General features: G+C 34.4%; 6 protein-coding genes across 10 annotated transcripts; 4 read left to right on the top strand and 2 right to left on the bottom strand.

Moving 5' to 3' along the window:
* Window positions 1–762: 762 nt before the first annotated feature.
* On the top strand, window positions 763–9269 carry LOC122405421 (phosphoglycerate mutase 2). Of its 2 annotated transcripts, XR_006259768.1 has the most exons (4): window positions 763–970; window positions 1478–1975; window positions 2051–2363; window positions 9259–9269. XR_006259768.1 is itself a non-coding variant. In XM_043410144.1 (3 exons), the coding sequence occupies exons 1-3, from the start codon at window positions 766–768 to the stop codon at window positions 2215–2217; spliced, it is 870 nt and encodes a 289-aa protein (XP_043266079.1). In that variant the 5' UTR covers window positions 763–765; the 3' UTR covers window positions 2218–2395. The 2 variants fall into 2 exon arrangements, 1 of the variants encoding a protein (XP_043266079.1); XM_043410144.1 differs by lacking the exon at window positions 9259–9269 and having other exon boundaries at window positions 2051–2395.
* LOC122405422 (ras-related protein Rab-24-like) lies at window positions 2445–4514 on the top strand. The gene is made up of 4 exons (XM_043410145.1): window positions 2445–3291; window positions 3788–3876; window positions 4026–4300; window positions 4368–4514. Exons 1-4 carry the CDS (start codon window positions 3178–3180, stop codon window positions 4478–4480), a joined length of 591 nt encoding a protein of 196 aa, XP_043266080.1. The 5' UTR covers window positions 2445–3177; the 3' UTR covers window positions 4481–4514.
* Window positions 4781–7485, bottom strand: LOC122405420 (S-adenosylmethionine mitochondrial carrier protein-like). 3 transcript variants are annotated; one of them, XM_043410143.1, is made up of 7 exons: window positions 7040–7480; window positions 6536–6692; window positions 6354–6463; window positions 5529–5769; window positions 5305–5443; window positions 4987–5221; window positions 4781–4915 (listed from the first exon to the last, which is right to left on the bottom strand). In XM_043410143.1, exons 1-6 carry the CDS (start codon window positions 7103–7105, stop codon window positions 5110–5112), a joined length of 825 nt encoding a protein of 274 aa, XP_043266078.1. In that variant the 5' UTR covers window positions 7106–7480; the 3' UTR covers window positions 4781–4915; window positions 4987–5109. The 3 variants fall into 3 exon arrangements, with proteins under 3 accessions (XP_043266078.1, XP_043266076.1, XP_043266077.1); XM_043410141.1 differs by having other exon boundaries at window positions 6354–6692; window positions 7040–7485; XM_043410142.1 differs by lacking the exon at window positions 4781–4915 and having other exon boundaries at window positions 4931–5221; window positions 6354–6692; window positions 7040–7485.
* Window positions 7656–10752, top strand: LOC122405417 (protein RFT1 homolog). 2 transcript variants are annotated; one of them, XR_006259767.1, is made up of 9 exons: window positions 7656–7904; window positions 8128–8330; window positions 8414–8600; window positions 8670–8954; window positions 9010–9141; window positions 9215–9346; window positions 9425–9925; window positions 10130–10368; window positions 10637–10752. XR_006259767.1 is itself a non-coding variant. In XM_043410137.1 (8 exons), the coding sequence occupies exons 1-8, from the start codon at window positions 7845–7847 to the stop codon at window positions 10286–10288; spliced, it is 1659 nt and encodes a 552-aa protein (XP_043266072.1). In that variant the 5' UTR covers window positions 7656–7844; the 3' UTR covers window positions 10289–10408. The 2 variants fall into 2 exon arrangements, 1 of the variants encoding a protein (XP_043266072.1); XM_043410137.1 differs by lacking the exon at window positions 10637–10752 and having other exon boundaries at window positions 10130–10408.
* LOC122405424 lies at window positions 10403–11927 on the bottom strand. Its single transcript, XM_043410146.1, has 4 exons — window positions 11632–11927; window positions 11067–11128; window positions 10880–10994; window positions 10403–10692 (listed from the first exon to the last, which is right to left on the bottom strand). The coding sequence occupies exons 1-4, from the start codon at window positions 11664–11666 to the stop codon at window positions 10629–10631; spliced, it is 276 nt and encodes a 91-aa protein (XP_043266081.1). The 5' UTR covers window positions 11667–11927; the 3' UTR covers window positions 10403–10628.
* Window positions 11928–12970: 1043 nt separating this feature from the next.
* LOC122405413 (cytoplasmic aconitate hydratase-like) lies at window positions 12971–22730 on the top strand. The gene is made up of 15 exons (XM_043410121.1): window positions 12971–13112; window positions 13991–14083; window positions 14173–14339; window positions 14456–14601; window positions 15054–15447; window positions 15527–15698; window positions 15789–16006; window positions 20131–20290; window positions 20420–20640; window positions 20718–20874; window positions 20943–21178; window positions 21298–21434; window positions 21516–21663; window positions 21807–21973; window positions 22225–22730. The coding sequence occupies exons 1-15, from the start codon at window positions 13106–13108 to the stop codon at window positions 22478–22480; spliced, it is 2679 nt and encodes an 892-aa protein (XP_043266056.1). The 5' UTR covers window positions 12971–13105; the 3' UTR covers window positions 22481–22730.
* Window positions 22731–22805: the final 75 nt, after the last annotated feature.

The following is a 22805-nucleotide window of genomic DNA, read 5'->3' as shown; positions in this document are numbered from 1 at the left end:
TTTTTTGCGTAATCTAGTGTGTAAAAAGGAAGGTCGATCGAACTTTGTTCCATCGATCTCACTTTGGGTCTCCACTCGCAGCAACCTCCTCGTGGTGAGACCTGGTAATCGGTGTTACCTTTGAAGAAGAACTTCTTCATTATGGGTAACACCGAGCTAATGGCTGCGAATTTAAAACAATATAAATTTGATTTTTAATCGAAATCAAAATTAAATGTTGTCTAATACTTTTTTCTACGTATTCATCAGCTCAACTTCTACAAAAAATTTCAATCAGATAAGTTTTACTTTATTTATTTTCAAAAATCGTATTAATAATATACATATGTGTGCTCATACATGGGAATAAAAAAAAATTTCTTTTTTTTCAATAATTAAAATATGATCAGGAGGTCTTAAAACGTGTATTTCCGTAAAATAAATTTTACAACATTTTTTTTTCATTATGGGTACTTTGCTTATGTGCGCCTACATAGGTCGGAAAGTAAAAATGCCTGGGCAGTCGAGAAGCCAAATCGTATGCCGTTGACGGGAGGTCGGATTTCAGTTGTGTGGGAGCGAGAAGGCAAATGTGAGCCTTTCTCTCTCGACTCCCACGAAGCGGTCCGAAATTACTTCGGGCAGCTTCGGAGAATCGAGAAAGAGGGCATGCGTCAGTTTGCCTTTGTCGTCTTTCCGAAACTCCACGAGCTCACGTACGCGTACCTAGCATGTGGAGTGTGCACCCGACGGTGCTTTTCTGGCATCACTGCTTCAACCTATAATATGATTCAAGCTTTGAAGCAGTTGTGTGGAAGCAGTATTGAGCTTAGGTCTCTGTTCGTAAATTGTGTTTCACTCTTCTGTAACTTTAGTTCTTTTGACACAAAAATGTCGAAATACACGATTGTTATGGTACGTCATGGAGAGAGCGAATGGAATCAGTTAAATCTTTTTTGTGGATGGTATGATGCCAATCTATCCGATAAAGGTGAGTAATTTTGAGAATAATCTTCAAGGGCAAAAGGTCGATCCGAACGAAACTGTTTTGTTCTTTTATTTCGAATATTTATCTGCGTATTCTGCATGAATGCAGTTTTTTATCATACGCGTAGGAGATTATGATTAATTGAAAGAAAAGGATTGATTCCCTGTGTTAAATAATTCAAGTTGTACGAGAGTAATTAATCTGACATTCAGGGCGAAGTTGTAGGATTCGATTAAACTTTATTTTTTAATGTTTAATCTCAACAGTATGGTCATTGGTTCTAAAATCTTAAAATAAAAAATACATAAAATGCGGTATATATGTAATTCGATGATCTAACCTAGTATAATTGCAAAACTAATGATAATAGAGTCTAAAGAAAAGAAAATATAATTTTTAATCTTTGTCTCTTGCAAGGTTGCAGAACTCTTCGATAAACGTCATACATAATTCTAAATTGAAAGATTGTGGAAAAAAATAATGCTCGCTTAAACGTATTTAAAATTTTAGGAAAAAATGAGGCACTTTCTGCAGGGAAAGCAATCAAAAATGCTGGTTTAACTTTTGATGTTGCTCATACGTCGGTATTAACAAGGGCTCAAGAAACTCTGAAATCAATTCTTAAAGAAGCAGGACAAGAAAGCATTCCTGTTAATAAAACATGGCGCTTGAACGAACGTCATTATGGAGGTTTGACTGGAATGAACAAAGCTGAAACAGCTGCTAAATACGGCGAGGAACAAGTACAAATTTGGAGAAGATCTTTCGATGTACCGCCTCCTCCTATGGAACCGGATCACAAATATTACGAAGCGATAGTGAAGGATCCAAGATATGCTAACGAACTCAAACCAGAAGACTTTCCTAAGTTTGAGTCTCTAAAATTAACAATCGAAAGGACATTACCATATTGGAACAATACTATTATTCCACAGTTGAAAGAAGGAAAGAAAATTATCATCGCTGCTCATGGAAACAGTTTACGTGGCATAGTCAAGCATTTAGACCGTAAGTAATAACTTTGATAAAAAGAGAGGTTTGTTCAAAGAGATATTATGTATCAACTGCTTCTTTTTTTTACAGAAATGAGCAATGAACAAATAATGGGTTTAAATCTACCAACTGGTATTCCATTCGTTTACGAGTTAGATGAAAATCTTAAGCCAGTTGTATCTATGAAATTCTTAGGCGACGAAGAAACTGTAAAGGCTGCTATAGCTGCAGTCGCCGCGCAAGGAAAAGCTAAGTAAAACTAAAAGAATTTATCGTAAAATGCGAACTCCATCACTGTGCATACATGAAAACTGTTAACTTGTTTTTAGTTTCGTTGTTATAACACACTTAGCTGTGTACAAAAAAAACACGTTTATAAAAGAAAACAAAGTAACAAATTTAAGTATTGTAATTTATTGATAAGAATATTTATTTAATACCACTGTAAGGTATAAGAGAAGTGTAAAAACATAAAAACGAATAGAGTGTAATTATTTTTCCTTGCATGTTTAAAATAAAATGTTCTGTTCGTAATTATTAACATATTATTTTCTATGAAATAATAAGTAGATCGATAGTTGGCATTATTTAAAGTTGTTACAGTAATTATCAAAATGCAGTTATAATTTTATCACGATTATTGCATTAGCAGCACCTCTCGGGCACACTTCGTGCACGAGCAAGATAGCTGGTCGCCGCTCATAGCGCGATATGCACCAAACAAAATTTCGAGATCTGCGCATGATTGACAGGCGCGCGCATCGATTTTCCCGCCTGCCGATCGAGACCTCGTACTTAGTGGCCAAGATCACGGCCATTGCCATTGTCTTGTTCTAACCTCTCAACCTCTCGATTTTACTACTGGATTACGTTAATATGTACGCTCGTTTATTATTATTACCGCATTATAATGCATTTTACAATACACTTGCAATATGCTTGCATTACTCGTTTTATATCTTGGTGACATTGATGGCGATTGTGGATGTTTACAAATGATCGTATTGGCGACTTGGTGGCCATCTTTGTTGGAAACCTTGATTGATTCTTGATTCATAAGATGAATAAGCGATTCACGCCTAAAGCCAGATGCACCGTGCGTATTTAGCATAATAGACAATCTGCGGAGATTATTCTAACCTAAATATTGTAGAAGTGAATCGTATTTATTTTATTTCAATACTCTTGTATTTCTGATGATTCAATAATATTTAAGCATGAGGCGAGTCGATTTAAAAGTAGTTTTATTGGGTGATTCTGCTGTTGGAAAAACAAGCCTTGTCGAACGTTTCGTGAATGACAGGTTTACCGAAGAAATTCATTATCGAAGCGTAAGTGTACAAATAAAAACAGTGTAGTACGCGGAAAATTACAGTTTTGTTCCGCAATAAGCAATTCGCGCGAGATTGGACGAGAGAGAACACTGAGAGCGAGTGAAAGACTCGATTAAGTGGCAAACCATGACGTGATTATTTTTCGAAAAGGGATTAGCGAGTTGCTTATTACGGATCAAAACTGCATACTTTTCGTTATTTTTAATATACACGATAATGCATCGATTATATTTGTTCTGTAATAAACTAGTAATTTGGTACGAATTTTTATCAAATTTTTATAGGGAATATGAAAGATATCGATATTAAAATTTTGTGAGAATTGCAAAGAATTTGATTCACTCGATTGGAATCGATACTAATTTAGGCTGTCTTGTTTCTCTTAGTCCGTCGCATGGATGGAATATTCTAAAATAAAGTTATTAAGATTTGCGCTGAGAATAATCTAGGAGATGCGTCATAAAACAAATTAACTCAGTTCCACTTTCCTTAGACTTTAGGTGGTGTATTTACAGCTAAGCAAATGCAACATGGTGGGCATAAGATCATTATGGGAATATGGGACACAGCAGGCGAAGAAAAGTAAGCGTTCGTAATGAACATAAGTGCGTTTCATTTTTGTAACGATAATCGTTCGATATTTCTAAATAAAGAATTCCAAATAATTGTGCAAAACGCTGAAAGTTAAATATAATATTTCTTATTGTCAAATTAGTGTTTTATTTTTGTAGATATGATGCAATGACTAGATTATATTACCGTAAAGCGAACGCTGCCATAGTGTGTCATGACATTACAAAATTAGATACATTTAGAAGGGCAAGCTTCTGGATAAGGGAGCTTAGAAATATTGAAGAGCAGTGTAAAATATACATTTGTGGTACAAAAAAGGATCTCCTAGAGCAACATGCAGGTGCATCCCCTGATACAGATGTTTTAAAAGTATACGCAGCTAACATACAGGCTAAGGTTTTCATAACATCTAGTAAAACTGGGGGAAATGTTGGTAAGGATATATATTAAACATGCAACGGTAATATAACATTTTACATATTTATTATTAATTTTCATAGTTACATTGTTTGACGAAATTGCGAAAGATTTTATATCTTACCCAAAAAATATACCAGATGTACAAGAAATAATCGATGTAAGTAGTAAGAAGTCTAAAAGAACATGTTGTTGATTTACGTAACTTACAATATCAGTATTCAAAAATATTACAAATGCAGATCAATGTTCAAATATACTCAGTCGTAACACATAATTGCATATACGTGTAAAGGAAGTCTCTTTATCCTTTAGAGTTGTTTTTAAATATATTTTATACTTTTGTAATACTATATGTACTTTTTTTACAAAGCTCATACCTTTAGAGAAAAACGGCAGCAAATTCGGATTGCCTCGATGTATCATAAGCTTACAATTTACCACATAAAAGATCATTTTAAATTTTATAAAGTCGAGGAGAAAATTTATTAAAAGTTAGACTGCATAGATTACTAATACTAATAAAAATGTGAAAGTGCGGATATCTTTAAAAATAGCCTTATATTTAATTGTATGACATTCGTTATTGAAAAAAATTTATCGCGACATAAATCTTGATTTCCTTTGAAAGCTACAACAAATAAAATATAGTTACTTGATAATAAAATAAAACATAGTTATTTTCTATCGCGGGTACGTTACCTTTTGTTGTAAATCCCTATCGATGGGTGCTTTATTATCAACATTCATCGCGATGCATTTGACTGTGCAATATTATGTATTTGATAAGAAATGTGTTCGTCTCTATATTTAGTTTTTATTGTGTTATGGCGGCAAAACTGCAATACAAATTTCTCTAATTTTTTCGTAAATGCCAAAAAATACAAATCCGCTGATGGAGAAACCTCCCACTCTTGGAAGGAAGCCCGCAAAGAGCCTGTAGACATTTGTCAACAATTATTGTTCGTGTACCAAAGGAAATGACGATTTTAAACAAAAAAAAACATGTCTATTATGTACCCTCTGACACCGCATTCTCGATAAACCTCTTTTAACATTATAGATATTTTTACTTCCTCTTTATCCGCCGATGTATTAGACAACATTATTCTAGTTTTTGCAACGTCTAAGGGCGTTGTCATAGCTGCAGATATAGCCACTATAAAAAATCAATGATGACACGAATACATATTTCATTATGACATTTAGAAATATACCACAATTTTTTCTTCTTTTTTTTTTACCTGACAATGATCCGCTGATGGCACCTTCTATAGGCGTGCATTCACGTTCTACGTGCCTTTTCCAACAGAGTTTAAAATATTCCCAGAGCGGCATTTGAACCAAACCAAACGGTAGATCTCGAAGTACAGTGCTTCCATAGCCACGGTATAAAGTTCTCAGCGCTAGTCTGTGCTCGTCGTGTAAAAGCGCTTGTTTTCTTTGTTTTATTACTTCAACCGGCACCCGAATAAGACATGCAACCTGTTAGCCAAATCACCAAATATTCAAGTCATAAATTACTCTTAAGAGTCATAAGTTTTAAGAACGTAAAAAGGTGAAACGAGTGGCTCTTATCGATGGTATCAATAAAACATAATATTACAAAATATCCTGATGCAAGAGACATTCACGGACCTGAAAATATAGAATGTTTTTTAAACATTGTGTGCAAGTAAATAGTTCAGTTACGATATAGAATCATTTTTCGTTGATTCGAAAGAATGAAAAATACTAAAAATATTTGTGTAAATTGTGTATAGATTGAAAGTTAAAATATAGTTCGCCAGGAGCGTACAATAAAGTACTCTTTCCCGAGAGCGTACATACTTGTTGCGCGCTGATAACTGTACTCGGAAGGAAACAAACGAATTTAATTTATTTCTCAATTAAAAACTTTTTTAAATTCTAAAAAAACAAAAGGAAAGTATTTTATTTTAATTAATTTTTAATTTTTCCTAGTTCCGACTTGCACGCGATGTTGAAAAATTTTTCCAACTTTTTTTTTCTCGAAGAGGGGTCGTGAGTATTGTTTGTTAGTGAAAATTGAGTGTACGAAACAATTTTACCATTTCTCCTAACGCCGCGGCTGTCATATGTATAAGCGAGTGATACTGTTCCGGTACACGAGGTTCAAAAACTTCTTTCATTCCTTCGTAAGTTATAAAAAATATGGAAGCTGTAATTAACACGCTTATTAATACGAAATAGATTGCACTGTTTCGGAAGATAGGCTTAATCGAAAATTTACCCGACGGGGCAGATCCTATCATCACGGGAACTAAGCCCTGATACAATCGTTTGAAACCGCCGGATTTAACGAAACCATGTTGGCTTTGTAAGCGTGTTTTAAGCGTATCCAATGGAAAAAATGTTACATCACAAATGGTTCCTGCGAGACCACCTGACTGTCGTGAATTTAAAATAATATTTTGTATGTATCGGATCAGTAGATAAGTTTATTCATATTTAGATCATTTTTATTAAAAATTATCTCTACCAACTAAATATACAACAAAAATTATATGTATCCTTTTTCACGAATAAAAAGAAAATATTTCGCCAAGGATTTGGTTATATGTGCATAAAAATTTATATAATTTGGATTCAAATTTTTGTAATATTTAACAAATCGTTTTTAAATAACTTTCATAAATTAACACGCGTTAATTAGTAATATTAGTAATTAATGCATGCGTTTACTGCTGATCAATTGTAAACTTTTCTTTTTTTGTTTGTTTGTTTGTTTACTTACGATAAGCGATGTGAGAATAACATTTGTCGTGCTCGCTCTTCCCTCGGAATTCTTTTCGCGCAACATTTCTGGTTATTCTTTTATCACGTTAACATCTTCGCACAAGGAGGCAGGAATTTGAAGCGCAACGATAATAAGTATCAAACTTGTCATTAAATTATTAAGTTACTAAAATATCGTGTGAGCGAACAATTAACCATAAGTTTCTCGACGGAACGTTGAACACAATTATCGGGAATCGGAGTAAAATATTTGCTTCGTAATTTTACCATTTTCTATATACAGTAAAAAAATTTCCACGTGACGTCGAAGAGCACATGTATTTATTACGTAACGACATCACAAATTAATTATCGTCTGCTTTCGATGAACTCTTGATTCTAGCCTTGTAGTCTGCTAGCAAGACCTAACCTAATCCTACGTACTTCGATGAACTGCACTGTCCACGGGGTTAGGAGAAGCTTTTGTTTTTTAGAGCAATTTCTCACTAGCGGGAATACAGGAATAGACAAAGATGCGTGACAAAAAATTACTAGATATGATATAATATATGTGTATATATATATACATAGGGAATCACGACGCAATTACGTCATGAAAGCCGTTGGATTCAGTATGAGGAAAATCTTGGCTTTTATATTTGCTGTATTCTGGTCGGTCGGGAGCGCGAAAGAAATTTCCGAAAAATGATTTAATTGATGTTTTAGGTATTATTTAAGTGTTCACATAACCTCGAAATTTCGTTGACACCTCTTTGGGCGGGAATCTCGAAAGATTTTATACTTTCGCTCGGTTGTCCATAAAAATGACACAAACCATTTTGAAAAGCAGCTTGGAAAATGCTTCCTTCAATATTATGTTTCAGGTATTTTATCAACTTAACAACTGTTAAAATTATCGTAATTATGTCATGGTGCAGACTGTCGTTTACAGCTTCGTTAAGAAAACTTATTGTATTTATAAATGCATATCGTGCTACAGTCATTTCTATCTTCGATCTATCGTCGTTAGCTATGGATAAGTTTCATAATTTATTTCTACAAAATGGCAGGTTTTGCGGGAAACGATTATAATGACCTTGTTTGTAGATATTATGCCGAGGTGTCACATTCGTTTTAAATGCTTTCGTTGTTCGACACGTTGGTCAAGCAGTTCTGGGAGTTATAAATGTGAGACTGTTGTTGTTGGAATCTATGATCCTGTTCTTATCCCGAGAACCATTCATGAAAGCATGTTTAACAAACACAGCAGAACATAATTGGGCCCAAGTTGTTAATCTGTTATGGATAACGTCAGTTTTCTAAATCGATCGATCATAAAATATGTAATCTGTTACACCAAAAAGTGATACGCAAGTTTGATATGTCTTTTCAGGGTTCCTATTTGCCTTTTAATGTCATTAACGTTTGGATACATTTGGCTATTTGTCTTAACAGCATCCGAAGCACTACCTGCGTATTATACGTTTGCAGTTTGGGCAGTAGCTTTATCTTGCATTATCGAAATGTCATCTTTAATCGTTCAACTAGTTGCAAGCGCATTTTTATTCGTCAGGCTGAAAGTAAGAACTTTGCAAAAAAACTGTTCGAACTGGTCGAGAATACTCTATTCACTGTCTAATATTTTTTAGATTATACTTGACACTATCATGATCGCCATTCGAACTCTGACATTCGTACCACTAATACTTCACAATCCAGAAAATGCATTATTTGCATTTGGTGTGGCTCAACTGACAGCGGCAATATTTCATACTACTAGTCACTATGGATATTTTTATTATTATATTAAAAGAATGAATAAGTGTAAGTTAAAGCGAAGAATGTCATTGAAAGACAATAGCGACGAATATGTTGTTAGAGAATTTCCATTTCAAACGATAAAAGACTTTTTGCCTGGACATCTGAAGAACAAAGTACGTATCGTATAATATTCTTTATATGCGTCTGTACAAATTACTTATCTTTCAGGAACCGTACGTAGATAAAAAATTGACTATCCTTACATGGAGTTTCTTTAGACAAGGGATTCTGAAACAAATTTTGACAGAGGGGGAAAGATTAATTATGACGGTAATGCCAGTATTGACATTTACAGAGCAGGTATTTAACTACGAATAAGTATTTAATTACACTTTTTATTTTAAAACTAAATACTATTTTCTTATTTACAAAGGGAACGTATGAAATTGTGAATAATCTAGGTTCTTTAGCAGCAAGATTTATTTTCCGTCCAATAGAAGAGAGTGGGTATTTCTATTTTACCCAAATGATCAAACGGGATAAACAAATTAACGATCAAAATCCTGTAAGTAGCTTACAAATAATATAAATTCAATGTAAATTTATTTACCATAGAATAATTAATAAAGTATCTGTGTTTTAGGTAAAAATTCAAGAAAGCGTAAACGTACTTGCACATTTATGTTCAGCTGTTTTATCTATTGGTTTAGTCGTTTTGGTATTTGGACAGTCTTATTCTAGTACTCTGTTATGGCTCTACGGTGGTACGAAATTAACGTCCCATCTACCGATACTTTTAATGCGAGCGCATTGCCTGGCCATTCTACTATTAGGAATAAATGGAGTAACAGAATGTTATACAAATGCAACGGCTGACAGCGCTACTATAAATAAAAGCAACTTAATTATGATTTACGAATCGATCGCGTTCCTAGGCGCATCGTATTTGTTTGCTATTTGGTTCGGTCCAGTCGGTTTCATTCTTGGAAATTGTGTAAACATGAGCTTGAGAATTTTTCATTCTACAGTTTTCATTAATAGAAGATACAAAGATACAGTGTATCGTCCATTGAGTGGATTAGTACCAAAGCCAATGTTTTCTGCTTCGCTTCTTATAGCAGCTTTAGTCACCAATGTGTCTCATGTAAGAAAAAATCATTTCTTACCCTTCATTAGGGGCGTGTGAAAATTCCAGAAGATCAACATTACATAGAAATAACGTTTATAAACATTTTCAATGCTCAGTCATATGAAATGCAGAAGCAGGGTTTCTCACACACCCTTGCCTTTCATATATCATTAAACAGTTCTGCAATAACATTTTACATTTTTATATATTTATTTGTAGGCTTACTTCTTCCCTGGTGACAAGGTCTTGCACCTAATTATCGGAGTGATAATGTTTATAGTTGTACTTGTATCTTGGATCTATGAACATCACGATCTGATCAGGCTTGGTACAAATAAGTGGTACGAACGAAGAAATAGACACAAGAAAAGTGACTGACCTTAACTCGGTTAATCATAATGGTTTATTGCTATTAAACATATGAATTATCTACAAAGAGGCTGCAGTGCAGAACTTATGTAAATCCTATGAAATTTAATAATTATGTATTTTCTATACTGTTATAGTTCAAATCAACCAAATGCAAGTTCCCTTATCTCAACGAAGTTACATAAAAATTATTTATTCAGAGTTTACATACACACACGCGCGCGCGCGCGCACGTGTGTGTGTATATATATTTATACATACATGTATATAATTAACAAGATAACTCTAAACATAATGGAACTTAGCTTAAATATAACCAGTATTATTAGTTTCAGTAACAGACATTATTTTACACAGAGACATCCTTATAAATTGCACCTACTACAGGACCTTGGCGTTGTATAAGGCACATCCTACAAAATTGTTTACATTGTTTTTTGTATTTATAATTTATTACGATCTTCCGTTTAAAAAAGTTGTTTAATTTAAGTATTGTTTTAATAAATTCCTTGATCATTAATTTAAACGTTAGATGTCGATTTGTTTTAATTGCGTCGAAACATAGACAAATATACAAGTATAAAAATTTGTCTTGTTTACCTGTTATCGTTCTGAAGCGATATGACAGGAGTTGATGATTTCGGCTCCAACTTTGCAACTTGATCTGCAATAGCTGCAATTATTCCTGCGCTATCGGTGGATGCGTTTCCTTTTACTTAAAACATTTGTATTTCATTGTTCTATTTGATGCCTATGTTACATATAAAATGTGATTTTAAAAAAATACCTCCTAAACATAGTCCTGCATGATCCGCCAGAATGCAACCAATAATGCCATCTGTGTTTTTTCTACAACAAGAATTTTTTATCATTTAACAGTGTGAAAATGGCAAAGCTCAATGTACTTGACAAAATCAAAGGTTTAACACGTTCGCGATGGGCCTGAATTTGTACCATGTACAATGTATCACCAGTGAACGTGTGTTCAGCCCGTCGTGAATGTGTTAGATTGCAGCTGTCAAACAAACTACTGTGGCCAGTAATTAACAAACAAGCCTGCTACATTGTGTACATTCTAGTATTATAACTCGTTCTAAAAGTAAGTAAACCTTACTAGAAAAGTAAATTAACCGGATTAATTATGTTTCTATACATTGGTTAATTCAGTTGCGTGGGTTACTCTACGAAATTGAGAATCGAATCAAGTTCGGGTTAAGGTTAGCGTCTTAACTGCAACTAACGTAAGTGCCATGCCATGTTTTGCAACGATTAACACTGCAAGTAATACTGTACATACTGACTTTTACGCTTTCCCTTCCGTAATAATAATATTTCCTTTGTATTTAACTTACACATCGTCTAGTGTTTTTTCTAAATTCTTTTCCATGTCTCGATATCAATTTCGGTGTTTATGAATCACTTTGGTCGGAGATCAAGTACTTGTTAAAAGCAATTCGACTCGACAAACATACTAGTCACGAAATATTAACCCGCGTTTTTGTATACTTTTGCATATAAACCAGAACTCGTCGCAACAGGTATAAGTATAATCCACGAATTGATTATTGTATGCACAGGGTGTACGCGAAGTAAGTGTAAAGAATTACGACAATCGACGATTTATAGCTGTACCCTGTATCCGCATATACAGTTTAAAGATTTAACCGTAAATGTTAGATAGTGATTGTAAGAGCTAATATGTATTGTAGGCCTAGTACCGACATTGTAATACGATAAGAAAAATTACACAATATGGTTGATGGATGTTCTTTTTGTTTCTTATTCTATTCATAGAGTTATTTATAGATTTTTTATATGTACAACGTTACAATCTAATCATGAATAATGTTGCATACGAGCAATGTAGAAAACCATCGGTACGATTAAAGAAAATAATTTGTATTTCAGCGAGATATTATAAAGGTTATCGTAGAAAAAATGTATAAAGGGCGAATGAAATAACTCGTCCACATTGAATATCTTATTTTGATTTCATAATTAATTAATTATATTCGGGGAGGCAAATGTAATGGTATGCCATAACTTTTTTCAGTAGTATTATTTTAGATTTCAAGGTCGTCGATACTTTTTCAGACAAAATGATTCTATGGTTTTTACATGACCTTCAACAAGAAAAATATCAAAATGTTCTCCTCAAATAAATGTACATTGGCGATAGAAAATTCAAAATTGATAGGCACGACTGAAATTGAAAAAAACAACTTGAATTTTTTATGTTTTATTTTTCATTACAAAAGCTTGAGAAAATAATTTTTGGTCAAATTAATGAATAATCAAAAAAAGAAAATAATTTGTGGTCAACTTGTTTCGTTCACCTTGTATATAACGTTTAGATACCCGATGGAACATTTTACACTTTATCTCGACTCTTTCGAAATTTTGCGAAGATACAACTTCGAAGACATATTCAAATAAATTATTTCTACGTTAACAAACATTATATCAACATGATAATGCTTTAATTACCATGATGGTCACTGATGACCAGCATTTGAAACTTACAATGTGTTTTAAAATCAAATATTTCTATTTATTTTTCACAGTTCATTAATTACGAATAGGATAACCTTGTTTATTATTTTACTGGACCGTGTAACAACTCTGTGCCAGTAAATTAACAAATTATCGACTCTTTGTTCCATCAAACTCTTATTATAATTCTATCTCGAATGTTACGAATTTTTAAAATGTGTCGGTCATGGAAGAGATCTCCTAAACATATATTTCTACCACCCTGTATAAGTTCTATCACGTCGTACGTGCGTCGTAAGCAAACTGGACGACGTGACTGCTACAGTGACAATCATGGCTGGTAAGTGGAAAGATGTGTATTGTTTGCTCGTAGTTATTTTAAAAACGGTTTGTAAATTTTAGCAAAAAATAATACGTGTCGTCGTTAATTTAGTACCTTAATATAATCGTTATTTCGAAAACAATGAAAATAACACTGTAACTATCATGGTATTAGATTTGCATAATATTATGCACACCGTTTTAATTTTAGAGAAAATAGTGGAAGACGAACGTTTCGTACTCTGTATTCTTGCATTATTTTCTAATGACAACGCATAGCGATATCGGATTTATAATTGTTCTGTTATGTGAATAGAAAAAAAATTAATTTTAAAGTATGAATAAAACGTGACATTTGGCACGAGTCATGATACTATCAATTATGACACCTGTTACATGTGACAAGTGCATTGCAAAGGTACTTTTTGCACATTCATTTATTTCCGAATAATATGTTAAATGTTACGTTTAAACGATCATTTTCAATAGACCGGCTCGTCGTCCGCTCGGTAACACGTTAATTTTATTTATGCGATTAATTAAATAAAACGTGGTATAATTCTAATTAAATCACGTTTATCCGTTGCAAATAACAAAGTGCAACGATAAAGGAACAAATTTACATGTTCCAATATAAAGATACAAGTGTAAATACATACGTACTGCTAATTGGATCGCTATAAACAAATTCACAAGACAATTATTTCTCAGAGTATGATACTTAAAAACACATACATACTATGTAAACGAATTATCGTATTTGTAAAATTTCCAATCGAATTCAACCAAAAGGGTTATTCTATAAACACGGATCTTTGTAATATTTAATTTATTCCGCAGGAAATATTGTTTAATATAATTTTAATACAAAAAACAATAAACTTCTGTTATTTTCAGTTGGAAATCCATACGACCACTTACTGAAGTCCATTAAAATTGGATCTAAAGAGTGTAAATACTATGACATCGCTAATCTCGGAAAGAAATATGGTAAGTGTCTAGATATTATTAAAGATTATAAAAGAAATTTTATTGATTATAAAAGAAATACAATCGTTAAATTTAATCATCCTTTACAGATAGGTTACCATTCTCGATTAGAGTGCTCCTTGAAAGTGCCGTTAGAAATTGCGATGATTTTCAAATTTCAAAATGTGACGTAGAGAAAGTATTAGACTGGGAAATTAACCAAACACACGAAGAGGGTATAGAACTGTCTTTTAAACCATCCAGAGTAATATTGCAAGTAGGTATCTAAATTGTTAAATGTTTGTATGTTTGTATCAAATTCATTTATAATTGAACGTTTAATAAATTACATAAACTTTGTCTAAAATCCTATTTAAATTTCATTATAAATAGGACTTTACTGGGGTGCCGGCAGTGGTGGATTTTGCAGCTATGAGAGATGCTGTTAAACACTTGGGTTCAGATCCAGATAAGATAAATCCTATCTGCCCATCAGATCTTGTTATTGATCACTCGATACAAGTTGATTTTGTTAGAAGGTAAATTATACTCTTACTACATTCAATTAGAGATGTTTAAGAAACTTATCTTCTTATTTAATTAACATTTCAAAAAGAAGTATGGTGATCTAACGTACAGATTTCAAAGTATATGCAAAATATAGTTAATAGCTAGAAAAATGATTTTCAATAGATTGATCGTAGTCGTTTTAGATTGCAAAATTAATTTTTCTATGGAAGTCGAGTATTCTTACATTCTACTACAAAAATAAAAGGCTGAAACAGATACCAAATTATGAAGATAATTTGTTATTTTTCACTGTAATATAAAGTAGTTACGTAATGAGGATCCAAGTCTAAAACCAGTCGTGCTTTGTTTAGAATAAAAAGCGGTGGAAAGATAGTACGCAGACATTAAAACTAATGATAATACTAGTCTTATCGAGCGTGATAGATAAGCATTTTGACACACGTTTCGTCTTCTTTTTTAGCAACGATGCTGTGAAAAAAAACGAAGAGATAGAATTCGAAAGGAACAAGGAACGATTCATGTTTTTAAAATGGGGAGCCAAGGCGTTCGAGAATATGTTGATTATACCTCCAGGAAGTGGAATAGTCCATCAAGTTAATTTAGAATATTTGGCAAGAGTTGTTTTCGATACCAATAGTTTGCTCTATCCCGATAGCGTGGTCGGAACAGATTCTCATACAACTATGATTAATGGCCTCGGTGTACTTGGTTGGGGCGTTGGAGGAATCGAGGCTGAAGCTGTTATGTTAGGACAAACAATATCGATGTTATTACCAAAAGTTATAGGATACAGATTGGACGGAGTTCTAAATCAGTATGCCACTTCGACGGATCTTGTTCTCACGATCACGAAGGTATAAATCTTCAAAACACACGGTACAAATTAAATCAGTTGCAATTACTACATTCGTAGACATTTTCATGTACTTGCAGAATTTGCGTCAAATTGGAGTAGTTGGAAAGTTCGTAGAATTTTTCGGACCGGGTGTATCTCAACTAAGTATTGCAGATCGTGCTACGATATCGAACATGTGTCCTGAGTATGGCGCTACAGTTGGATTCTTTCCAGTCGATCAGCAGAGTTTAATGTACCTGAGACAAACAGGTAAATAATAACTCTTATATTTTATTTACGAATAAAATTTTAAACGCTTAAACTTGAACGGCGAAGAATATAGTTGTCTTAATGTTCTAGGCAGAGATGAAGATCATATAAACAGAATCGAGAAGTATCTAACCACTGTACGGATGTTGAGGAACTACGACGACGAGAACCAAGATCCCATATTCTCCGAAATATTCACTCTGGATCTGGCCACCGTGGTGTCCAGCGTCAGTGGTCCAAAAAGGCCTCACGATCGTGTTTCCGTCGTGGACATGAAAACCGACTTCAGGAACTGCCTTACTAACAAAGTAAGAATCGTTCAAAAACTAATATATTCCACGACGGTCAATCGTTGAATCGAATTTGCCGGTGTCGGTGATGTAAGCGTCTAAATTGCAGTGCAGAGTATTTGGCGATGAACAGGCAGTATTCGTATGGGACAAACATAACCCAGTGACGATCGATCAGTACCGTCAAACGGGATCACGTTCATCTCATGCTGTACTTTCAGCCACCCAAACAAATGTGTTGTTCCCCGTGCGTGTCGAAGCGTGACGTGTTCTTTGTTGTTGCGGTGGCAAAAAATGAAAGACTCCCAGGTAACTACTGCTGTGATATGAATTCTTATCAGTGGACACATCGCAGCAAGAGTTCCTCCGAAGTCTTTCATCTGAAAGCCGTTGTCTGCGGTGTACGTTCAAAGCAGAATCTTGCCGATATCGTAATCCCATTGAAGACGGAAAGAAGTTTCTTTTACCTTGTCTATCATCGACGATGTTCTCTTGCATGGTTCAGCGTGGTGCCGTGAGGTTATGTCTCCGTACATTTTGCCTTGCTGATCTAGCTTTATGATTTTTCGATACACCATACAGTTAGATCACCAAAGAAAAATAAACGGGACGGTTACAGTTACACGGGGTTGATTAATCTCGTCATCAGGGACGAGTATTTCGATCTAGTCACGACTTCGTTCCAGCGTTGCACTAGACGAATACTTCGTCACTGATAATAAGAGATCCAATGCTCTGCGTTGAGGTTGGACAACCATCGATGAGTTAGGGGCGGACATTGGATGAATCCTACCCGGTGAGGCAATTTTATTTCAACCACACCGGACGAGATTTCATCCAACAGCAGCCTTTGTTGCTGCAACACCTTGTGTAGTAGAATTCTTGTAGTTAACGATAGAGAAAAGTGTTTTGTTCACGCAAAATGATTTGTATTAACTGTCACTGTTGCGTTCAACTTCCAGTACGTAGGAAGAACCGATAACTAAAGCGGAAACGTGGAAACCGCACTCTGACTTGAACCACCACGACCGTCGTTGACCGTTCGCGCCGTTAATTGTACACTGATGAACTTTCACGCTCGTCAAGCTACCTTTATACGTGCCCCGGAGTACCTTCTTCCCCTTCCAAACCATTTTCTAGCGGTACATCCGCGCCAAACCGGCAAACGTTTCACAAATTTACAATATCTAACACAATCAGGCAAAAAAAGATTTTCTGTTGCAAAACTATTATTCTGTTGTAAACAATCAGTGTGATGAAATCACATAGTTTACAATAATTTCAAATTTTTTAATTTCTGAACGCTTGACAAGGACAACTGAATATTTCCATTTGTTTAAAGGAGCATTTTGGTGGTCTGGAAGGTAAATGTTTAAACTTTTTTAGGTCTGGTAATTATTTTTCACAAATTTAATCATAATTCTGCTATAGTTTCAGAGACATACATTTACTGCAAGAAAATGGAAAAAAGAAAAGGTCGTTTTTTTCCAATTTCTTGATCAGAACATCCCCTCGAGGTGGAATATTTCAATTGTTTTGTTCAGAAGAAATTTGAGTAGATGATAACCGATGGAAAACCGAACGACTGATCGATTATTATATTTCAGCGTCGAAGCAATTGGCTACGCGTTGAATCAAATTGAAAATGGTAATCGCGCGAACGCGATAAAGCACCAACGAGCGCCTGTGATTTTAAAAACAAGGGACCGATCGATTTCTATTGAATGATGTTCAACATCGGAGTCACGTTACTATGCTATCACGGCAAGGACATTGCTGAAAACTCATCCACGTGAATCATAAAGAGCTGACGTTTCACCAGCGTGAAATTCAATACCTTTTTGTCGCCGTTTTGTCGTTCTTTTTTGGACTCTCAATTTCTTCTTTAAAAAATGTTACTAACATTTCAGAATTAAAGTCAGCCTCTTATTTAAGTACGTTAAACACTTTTTTCTATTATTACAAGCAAACGAGTTATACAGGTGGCCATTTTTAACTATCTTGCTCTGTATAACACGCATTTTATTTGCTATTGTTCAGTATAAAAGTAACAGTATCCAAAACTGATATTAAGAGCATACTATATTAATTATACTTATAACAGAATAATATTTTATGCTCACTTGATATCTAAGATTCGAATACCATAAATACTTTGATATTAAATTTTCTATTTATTTGATACTTTATTAATATAATAGTAACTAATCGCAATAGTATAATTTAGTGATAAGCAGACTGAATTTAATGAATTTATAGCGTATATTAAATATGAAGAATATAAAAAATAGTATACAGATAAATATTTCATAAATTAATATAGTAATATTAATGTTTTATTTTATAGTTACCGGCGATCGATCGATCTTCAATTTCGCGAAGAACGCGAGCCACTGTATTCGATGAAGCCACGAACGTCGTGTAACCTCAGTGAAATTGCTGACACGACGTCAAGTTCATTTTGCAAAGCTGTACACATTTTGTTGCAAACTGTCGTCGTTCTTACGTACAGACATTCGCTGTGCTTCGTATTGCAACTATTGGTCTCTACTATCGAGTTACCGTCATTCTCGTCGATCTTTTGTAATTAAGAATCGAGAAATTGTTGTAATCGAGAAAGTTCGAGAACAATTAATAATTGCAAATAATGTTAGAATAGCTTGATAGATTTTCTGCGTGCCGTTAAAGGTTTCTGTTACGGTAAATGTCCCCCCATTAAATGGCCCCCCTCGGACCATTTCGATTGTACTCGGTTTCTCGAAACGAAAAGAATAGGGGAAGTAACAGTCCTCGGCGGCTATAGAATTAGTGAAAGCAACCCTCGGCGCGAGGAAAGGCCCAACTGATGACGTCGACTGTCTAAAAATACAAAACAATGCGTACCCCTCGCTAGCAAAGGGTCACCCTTGAACATTTAGACGTCGACTTCGATTTACTTTCCAGGAAGCAATTATAATGCCTCTAATAGCTTTTCAACGAGTTCGTAAATGAGTAACATAATTTAAAGAAAATTCGAACTTCCAGTGGTGGTCTATTTTCTATGTATCACTCGGGAAAATTTTAATGGGAGATTCTAAAGGCCAAAATAAGACGAAAATCAAGAATACCAATTTGTTGATCGAGGCTTCGTTAAAAAGATATTAACAAAATTATTAATAAAATTTGTCCACCTGCTTGAATTTTTTTCTCGAAACTGCGTAGGATTTCGGAGGTATGTCTTTTGACCAAAGATGCTTGTAATTGACCCCTGCAACTGAAAATATTTTTTCCAGGACGATTTGAAATCTTTTAACTTCACCATAAAGTTTCAGGAGTTTCTCGAATTTTTTTCTGGAAATTGAGTAGGATTTCGAGGGTATGTGTATTCACCAAAGATGCTTGTAATTGACCCCTGCAACTGAAAATATTTTTTCCAGGACGATTTGAAATATTTTAATTTCGCCATAAAGTTTCAGCAGTTTCTCGAATTTTTCTCTGGAAATTGAGTAGCATTTCGAGGGTATGTGTATTCACAAAAAATGAATGTAATTCACCCACGCAACAGAAAATAATTTTTTCAGAATTATTTGAAATTTTTTAATTTCGTCGAAAAAATTTGTGGACGATATGGAACTTTAAACGTTAATAAGTTTTTAAGGAAGCATCGATCAAAAAATTGGTATTCTTGATTTTCGTCTTATTTTGGCCTCCAGAATCTTCTATTATAATTTTTCATACAGAACTGTTTTATGGAAATTTTGCAGAGTTTCTATAATTTTGTATCAAGATTCTCCATAAATAGTAAAATATTATTTCGTTAAGACGACTGTGATATGCCTTTAAATATCGAGTGTTGAAAGAATTATAGAACTGCTGGTTTATCATGTAAAAATGCTTTTTCAGCAGACCATTCGTCGGATAATGAATTCTAGATGGTAAAGGTCATTCACATTCTTGGGTCGACAAATTTTTTTTGAATAAAGATATTCAGGTGTTTGCTGTGAAACAGCTCTTTATCATGAAAAAACTGCATATAATTTCTTTAACGTTTATGTGGCAACATTTAGCGTTGCAAATGTACAAATTTATTAAAACTTTTGAACCTGTTTTCAGAATACAGAACGAATGTAATACAGGGAACAATAAAGGATTTTTGTTTTCAGGTAGGATTCAAGGGATTTGGCCTAACCCCTGCAAAGGTGGACTCCGTGGCCATGTTCGAATTCGAAGGCAAGGATTACAAATTGAGGCACGGTTCGGTGGTTATTGCTGCAATTACAAGCTGTACTAATACCAGCAACCCCAGTGTCATGCTTGGAGCAGGTAAATGAAACCATAGAGTCTAAACGTTCTTGGTAGATGCATATTACTCTTCAATTAAATTGCAAGCTTTCTACCTATATTTATTATCATATTGAACATTACACTAAGCGGGCATTGTTTAAATTGTAGGTCTGCTGGCAAAAAACGCCGTCGAGGCTGGTTTGACCGTCGCTCCTTACATCAAAACATCACTGTCCCCTGGATCTGGCGTCGTCACTTACTACCTGGAGGAAAGCGGAGTGATTCCCTACCTGACGAAATTAGGGTTCGACATTGTCGGTTATGGATGTATGACCTGCATTGGAAATAGTGGCCCTCTCCCTGATGTTATTGTCGATACTATTGAGAAAGTAAGAACCTGAAAAACTATTTAAAAATAGAACTTGCTATACTCTACTTATAATCGTTGTTTGTTCTATTTAATTAGAACGAGCTCGTATGCTGTGGCGTTCTATCTGGCAACCGAAACTTCGAGGGCAGAATTCACCCTAATACACGAGCGAATTACTTAGCATCGCCATTGTTGGTAATCGCGTACGCCATTGTTGGAACGGTGGACATAGACTTTGAAAAGGAACCACTTGGTAAATATACGACTTAGTCTGAACCGTGTGAATCATTGCAAAGCTATAATAATGTTGGAAATTTTTAGGTCGCCGACCAGACGGCTCTCCGATATACCTTCAAGACATCTGGCCTACCAGATCAACCATTCAAGCCGTAGAACAAAAATTCGTGATCCCAGCTATGTTTAAAGAAGTTTACAGCAAGATAGAAACGGGCAGCAATAGCTGGGTAAAACTGGTCGAGCCTGATGGTAAATTGTATCCGTGGGACTCATCGTCCACCTACATCAAGAGTCCACCGTACTTTACCAATTTAAGAAAGGTTTGTTTAAACTTTTATTTATAGAATTATTTAACCTTTGATACATTGTTGTGAAATATTACCGTTATTTAAAAATAGCATATTTCTTTGCCAATTTATATCATTTTGATTATGTCTAGGAAATACCGATAGTGGAATCAGTGAGAAAAGCGCGCGTTCTTTTGAGTCTTGGAGATTCCGTTACGACGGATCATATTAGTCCAGCTGGTAGCATTGCACGTAATTCTCCAGCAGCGCGATACCTCGCGAGCCGTGGGTACGTTTAAAATACAATTTAGGAATTATAGAAACGTCCAAGTTTGTTTAAAATTATTTTGCTTTTCAATTTTATTCGTAGACTGACGCCGAAAGAATTCAATTCTTACGGGTCACGAAGAGGTAACGACGCTGTGATGGCACGTGGCACGTTCGCTAACATTCGCCTGGTAAACAAGTTCATTGGAAAACCTGGACCACGTACCATTTATATTCCTACTAACGAGGAGGTGTGTAAGAAACGTAAATGAAATCCCAATTTACAGTAATAAATTTATTATAAACGGAACAACAACTTAGAAAAATGTGTTTCTTATTTTCGTTTGAAATAAAATTGACCAAGGTATTAAAATGATTATTTTTTTATTTGCAGATGGACATTTTCGACGCAGCTGAAAAGTACGTGAAGGATCAGACACCGTTGATTATTCTCGTTGGCAAGGAGTACGGATCTGGATCTTCCAGAGATTGGGCAGCAAAAGGGCCTTATCTTTTAGGAATTCGAGCGATTATAGCAGAGTCTTACGAAAGAATACATAGGTAAATATGATTTTCTATTTTCAAATGAAGGATTATTTTTTAAAGACAATTTTATTCAATATCTTCGATATAAATTGCCCGTTTTATAAAAAGTGACGATTCAGGCAAAAATTAATAACACTTCTTATACAGTGGGTAATTTATAGAATAATTTTTGAAGAAAAGAAGCTTTTATTGTCTACGAAACGTAGAATTTTCTTGAAAGTTTCACGTTTAAGGATATTTTATTACCGTTCCTATAATTTCCGCAGGTCAAATTTAGTAGGTATGGGTATTATTCCGCTGCAGTATCTACCTGGACAAAATGCAGAGACTTTAGGGTTGACCGGTCTAGAGGTATATGATATAGTGATTCCCGATAATTGCCAGCCAGGCCAGAAGATTACCGTTACCACCGAGGATGGGAAAAAGTTCGAAACGAACGTACGGTTCGATACTGACGTTGATTTAACGTATTACAAACACGGTGGCATTCTAAATTACATGATCAGAAAAATGATTAGCTAGGAGTTAAAACATACTTAACGAAATACTTAATTTTGGGTTTGGATTTTACAACATATAACGTACGAATGTATCTACATTCTTTACAGTAAAAGAAGTAAACAATAAGAAACACGGTATGGCTTCTTTTTCCGATAAAACATAAAAAAAAAGGCGATGGAACAGAAATATTATTTCAAGTTGGATATATGTATTTATTTTTACGTATTACAAGTTTCTAGTTGAATTATTTAAAAACTTCCGAGGACTGTTATTAATAGACATTTCTTAATAGTATCGTTTGTTGCGAATTTATAGTTAAAACGAATATAAAAAGCTTCGTGCAATC

Source organism: Colletes gigas, unplaced genomic scaffold, assembly GCF_013123115.1.
Source record: "Colletes gigas isolate AHSC1104 unplaced genomic scaffold, ASM1312311v1 Colletes_gigas_Sc00004, whole genome shotgun sequence".
In the NCBI taxonomy this organism is placed as follows: domain Eukaryota; kingdom Metazoa; phylum Arthropoda; class Insecta; order Hymenoptera; family Colletidae; genus Colletes; species Colletes gigas.
Note: the sequence above shows the minus strand (reverse complement) of the source record. Positions and strands in the feature narration are given on the sequence as shown.